Source organism: Simochromis diagramma, unplaced genomic scaffold, assembly GCF_900408965.1.
Source record: "Simochromis diagramma unplaced genomic scaffold, fSimDia1.1 OVJJ01000067.1, whole genome shotgun sequence".
NCBI lineage: Eukaryota > Metazoa > Chordata > Actinopteri > Cichliformes > Cichlidae > Simochromis > Simochromis diagramma.
The window spans coordinates 24,135-30,134 of record NW_024386830.1 but is presented as its reverse complement, the minus strand read 5'-3'; the positions used below and the strand labels follow the sequence as shown (position 1 = coordinate 30,134).

Sequence of the window (6,000 nt, the reverse complement as noted above, 5' to 3'; positions counted from 1 at the left end):
GCCGATCCGATCAGCTGTTCGTAACACTTCCCACATTGAACAAGACGTCAACGCGAACCATCGCATGTACGTCATTTCCTGCCCGAAACAGGAAGTGACGTCATTTTTGCAGAAAATGCAGAGTTTTACTTGTAGGCCTTAAAAGCCTATACTGGTGTTTTTATAAGTCAAGTTTGACTCTATACTTTTCTGAATAGTTTCTGGGATGCTTAGAACTCGAATTGCACTGCTGGAAATAGTTTATTTTGATGCACCTGCTGTTTTCTTTGCAAATTTGCATCATAGGATTGTTTTTTGTTTTTCCTGCAGTATATAAAAATTGCTGTATCTCCAAAATAAAACTATGAAGACACTCAAAAAATTTCCTGTGGTGGGAAACTATTTCTTGCAACTTTTTTGCATTTAAAGTTTTGAGGGATAAACCTCTTAAATTTCTCCAAGTAGAAATATATGTAAAAAAAAAACAAAAACGATTTTCAATTTTTTTGTAGTTTATTGCACTTTTTTGCAATTAATGTAGTTACTATGGACTTAATGCATACATATTATTAAAATATGGGCTATAACAGTTGTATTGATGTATAGCAACTTGAAATGCTCCCAAAAATGACACTACAGCATGTAAAAAAATAATTTAAGCTCTGGCGGACTTGGTTCTATGGTAGGTCTTAAAGGGTTAAATAAATATCGTCAAATAATCGAGATCTCAATTTCAATTTATAAACATAACATGTACCACCTGTCAAACTGGGTGTTTGTTACACCAGTGAGGTGGTCCTGTCTCTTACAAAGCATCCTGCATCATGTTTCTGTTGTTAACAGTGAGATTTGACTTATCCTCCCATTTATCAGATTCCTAAACTTGTGTTTATGGCATTAACATAAACTCAGATTAACTGAGCACAGCAGGTCTGTTTCACTGGACATGAATTTGTAGCAGCTTCCCAATCTCTACAAAGCAGCAGTGGTTCCCAGTACCCACTGGCCTCCCTTCATAACATCCATTTGGAACCAAATGAAGAGAAAACTCGTCTCGGGGTCCATCACTCCAGCTTAAAGACAGCTTTATGCATCCAGATGTTTTGGTGTGAGCTGCACAGTTCTGTAGCTACGAGCTGTCTTCTCTTCAATGTAATGATTTCTGGTGCTCAAAGCATCAAACATTTATTTAAAAAACTGAGCAGGAAGCTTTCAGAAATCCTGAACCGCTTCCTTAAAACATGCAGTGAGCTTGGCTAAGGAAGATGTTTATGCTTACATCCCACCACAAGCCTCTCATCATGGACACGTCCTTGACTCATTCGTTTGGCAGACGTAGTTTGGCAGATAGAAAGTAGTTGTTGTGTTGATGTGTGATGAATGATCCCTGTAACCATCAGAACTTCAAGAAAGTTCTACATGCATCACCAACAACTCAAGGAACAACTCACCATCAGTGTCCACCAGTCCGACAGTCACAGGTTCAGATTCGGCGCTCGGCTCTCCGACTCCGTAGATGTTCTCTGCCCGGACACGAAACTTGTACTGCCGATCTGGGAGGAGGTTCTAGAGACAAACAGACACTTCACCGACCCTTAAAACAGTCCTTTAACAGTTTCTGAGCCGTGCTGCGAGAGAACACTCACCTGTACGTTGTAGGAGGTGCTATTGCAGGACACCAGGTGTTTCCACTGCTGCTCCACGGAGTCCCAGATCTCCAGTTTATAGGACTGCACGGCGCTACCTCCATCGTAGGTCGGCCCGTACCACGACAGCGTCAGGCAGGACCGACGGATGTCTGAGGCCGCAGGAACCTTTGCTGGGGGGTCGGGTTTATCTGAGGAGGGGCGGGGATAGATGACGATGCACAAGCTGAAAATATTAAATTTTGCAGCTGATTCTTTCAGGAATCATTAAACAGGAAGTGCAGACGCTGCTGTCTCACCGACGATGGTGAGGTTGAGGGCGGCCTGTCTGAGGCCGTAGCTGTTCTTCAGCTCGATGGTGTAGCAGCCACAGTGTTCCTGCTGCCCGCTGCCGATGGTCAGCCTGCTGCTGCTGTCGTTACTCTCGATGGAGATGTCATCTGACCCCTCCTGGATCTGAGCCCGAGACCGGAGAGGCAGGAGGACGCTTAGACAAACACTTAAACGTACCATAGCCTCAGCCTTAGTCTCTCTCTGTGTGTGTGTGTGTGTGTATCTCACCGGTTTCCTGAACTTCAGCCAGGTGCAGGTGATGGGCGGAGCTCCAGAAAACTTGCAAAGGATCTCCACTTTCTCCCCCGCCAGAATCTTCATGTCCTCAGGGAACTGCAGGATCTGAGGAGGCAGAGCTACACACACATATCAATAATCTATAATCAATAACAGGAGTCCTGCATTAGAGACCTTTAATAATAATTAAATAATAATTCCTTTAATAATAGTGTGGGAACTGACTGTGATCAATACTCAGTCGTGGAAAGAGGAAGAACAAAGTCGTCACCAGACTCCTGTTCTTTCTATTTAATCTGACAGGAGCTGAATGAAATCAGCAATCAAAGCAACTTCTGAATGAAAATTTCAGCAACAGCAGTTTTACCATCATCACATTGCTCCAAGGCACTTAGGCAGAGTTTCAGCCAGAACTGCAGCGCCCCCTGCTGTCAGTCAGGCATTAGACTGACTTTGTTATACTTCAAATGCAAAGAAAGAAGTTTTGCCTTCATGACTTTGCAGTTTTTGTACATCTCTTTTTTTATTGATTGATTGTCTGACAGTCCAGCTCTAAAGTGACACTAAAGGGCCAATAAACCCGCTCTTCCCTGCAGGAATAACAGAGACAGACACTAACACATGGGCTGTGTCCCAATTCAGGGTCTGCAGCCTTCAAGGCCGCATTTGAAGGCCGATTACGTCACAGCGACGGACGAAGGCTGTCCCAATTCAAAGGCTGCTCGAAATGCGGCCCTCAAATGCGTCCTTCATTTCCCTGAATTTTAAGGACGGGCCTGTGAAGCTTTCATGGCCCAACATATCCCAGACTTCATAGCGCGGCGGTGGGTGTAGAGTGAACTTTAAGTAAGTACTGAATATGACGTCACTTATTTATGTTGTTTAATAACGAAGAACATTAAAACATTGCTGTTGGCCACATGTCGGCAAAGTTATGTGATATTAGTGACGTTTGTACTAACTTGGTTTTAAAGCTTTTACTTTAAAGTATACGCCGTTCGATAGTCGACCTTAATCTTACAGAGAATGTGATGATTTCATGGATGGAGAGAATAGACAGACTGTTCCCTGTTTGTGAAGGACTGCTAGGAAAGTTTAACATAACTGTCTGTGCTGAATCAGTCTTATTAGGTAATGTTCAAATAATGTGATCATCCCAGTGTTTCCAGTGTGGGAGAAAGTACTCAGGGCCTTCAAGTTACACACTATGAAAGGCAGCAACAAGTTTAATGTTCAGAAACCTAAAGTATGTATCAGCAGCAGAATGGAGCTAAAAATAAATGTTTGTTTCAGTTCTATGAAGCTTTGAGTATTTTGGATCAGTAGCTGCTGTGTTTGTTGCATCATATTGCTGTAACTGTTTATATGCTTTATATATTCTGAGGTAAGTTGATCTATAGTGTTACATCATATTCTATAAGGATGTTATGTGTTTGTAGACTTTCTGCCCAGTTTGACCCATTTAACAGAAGTCAGCCTGTTTAAGGCTCTGATATCTATTCTGTGTGACTTACAGCAGTTATGACATGGTCTGATTTTCTCACCCAATAAAGGAATATTTAATACATCAGTCTACTCTTCATTCTATCAGACACAGTTATCACAGCTCGTACATTTTCTTTTTACACATATATGTAAGCATTGAGCCACATTTAGTAATGACAACATATTAAAAGAACAATATTTGTCTCTTATAATACATCTGTATATACACTGTCACAGATACTTGAGTGTTTTGAGTGAAGATTTATAATTTATAAATATAAATTTATAAATAACTTGAATCTTTACTGAAGCTCAGTGTTTGGCACAGAGTTCATGTTCACTGCTGTAATAACTAATAATGATTAACATAATAACTGTAATATTGGCCATATTATATTTACATTACCAAAGTGAGAGGACTCAGATAGCTCACATAAAAACAAACAAACAAATGAACAAAAGATGTTCTCCTTCATCTCTGTCAAACAAAGCTGTATGACACGTTTCCAGCTGTTAGTATCATGGTTGCTAGGCAACCTGGGCAGCGCGACGGAGGCTAGACCGCCCATTTCACAAGCCTCGCACTTCCGGCCTTAGCGGTCTTTGAGTACGCGGCCCTTGTGGACCGTTAAGGCTGCAGACCCTGAATTGGGATACAGCCATGTTGTCCAGAAACATGCCCGCCTTTCCCATAATGCACCTGTCTCAGCAGGACCTCCCTGCCTGGTAAACATGATTCACTACAGGTGAGTCTCACCTTGTTTGGGCGGAGTCTTTGGAGTTGGCTTCTTTATTCTGGCTTCACCTGAAACAAGAACACAGCAGGCGGTCAGACACTTGAACCAGACGTTCAGACGAGCTGTGATGAGGAAACGTGTGGCTGTCATTTCACAGCAGAATCAGATCTACTGGAAACACGATGACTTATTCATGAGGTCTTCTAAGCACCTCAGAGCCTTCTCAAAATCTCTGCAACCATCCAAGCAACGAATATTGTTGTACTGCACAAACTGAGCCCTGGACCAGATGATGCAAAGACCCATGAGGGTGCAACAAATTCAATAACCTCATTATGTTACTCTGGAGCTTCCCAACACCTCTGCAACTTCCACAGCGACCTTTAAAACCTGCCTTAACCTATTAAGACCGCATGACACGTGGACAGAGAATTTCAAGGTCTAAACATCCTTAAAACAGTTCCTGGCAAGTGTTCAAACAACCTTTCACAAAACCACCCCTGAGACCTTTAATAGCCCCCAAAGACCACTCTGACAGGACTACTGACATGTCAGTGCATTTAGAATATTTTTACCACCTCCACAGAAACTAAAATGTGTCGGTAAAACAAGGGGATAGCTAACTTCACGGAGACCATTAAACACATTCCTGGTACTTCTGGGAAATTAGTAACCGTTCTTTCAAGACCTCTAAAACCTCACTAAGGAGCTTTAATGAACTTTAAAATCTCCACTGGACCCTCTCCACGGTCCTCTGGAGCGTCTTTAAGACCTTGGCCAGCTCCAACTTTAAACCCTCCATAAACCAATTCAGGAGCTCTGAAACAAGTGGACAATCTCCTCAGTGATCCTGCAGACTTCCTCTGGAACCTTTAAAAACTCCAGAGAGGCCTCATCAAGTTTCTACCATGAGACCTCTGAAAACAACTGAGCAGACAGAAACACCTCCCTGCACACAAGCTTCATTAACACTACGTTTCCCATCAGACACTGCACACAGACCTGGTGACACTGTAAGCATCACACTCACAACAAAGATGAAATGATGACACTGAAGTGAGGACATTTACAGAAATGTTCCTCGTTTAGAAAAATCGCACAGACTGAATAAAATATGCACGAAATAAAAACGTGAATGTGCAACAAGCACATCTGAAACTAAGTGAAGAGTGTCATGTAAGTACAGACACGGTTTTCCTGACTGCTTTCACACGTGTGTCTCACATCGTCCTGCTTTGTTGTGTTTTTATGGAAGCAGAAGACTCTGTGCGACAGGAAACACACAGCTTATACGAGCCTCTCTGAGTTTGTGTTCGTGAGGCTGTTTGTCTTCTTCTCTTTTAAATGTTTCTGTCATCAGCTGCTTTTCTTTTTTAGTTTAAGGAACTTTGTCCTCACAGAACATCTAGTAGAGGCAGGAGGAGGAGGAGAAGAATGTGAGACAGACGAAGAGCATCTCTGATGACCGTACATGGACAATCTAAAAATAGTTCCACTGGATGCAGGAAATAGTTCCTGGAGTTTGTTTTTCTTGAGATGGCTGCAGATGAAGAGGATAGAAGAATCTGTTCACGCTGTCTTCT

General features: G+C 42.4%; 1 protein-coding gene across 1 annotated transcript in view; it reads right to left on the bottom strand.

Moving 5' to 3' along the window:
* Nucleotides 1–740: 740 nt before the first annotated feature.
* LOC120730827 (myosin light chain kinase, smooth muscle-like) overlaps nt 741–6,000 on the bottom strand; it is a gene marked incomplete at its 5' end in the record, with an annotated part of 28,941 nt that continues 23,681 nt past the window's right edge. Inside the window, 5 exons of the mRNA XM_040027357.1 lie at nt 741–1,545; nt 1,626–1,816; nt 1,925–2,081; nt 2,187–2,314; nt 4,438–4,485. Of these exons, the coding sequence (XP_039883291.1) occupies nt 1,384–1,545; nt 1,626–1,816; nt 1,925–2,081; nt 2,187–2,314; nt 4,438–4,485 (686 nt within the window). The remainder of the gene's footprint in view (nt 1,546–1,625; nt 1,817–1,924; nt 2,082–2,186; nt 2,315–4,437; nt 4,486–6,000) is intronic.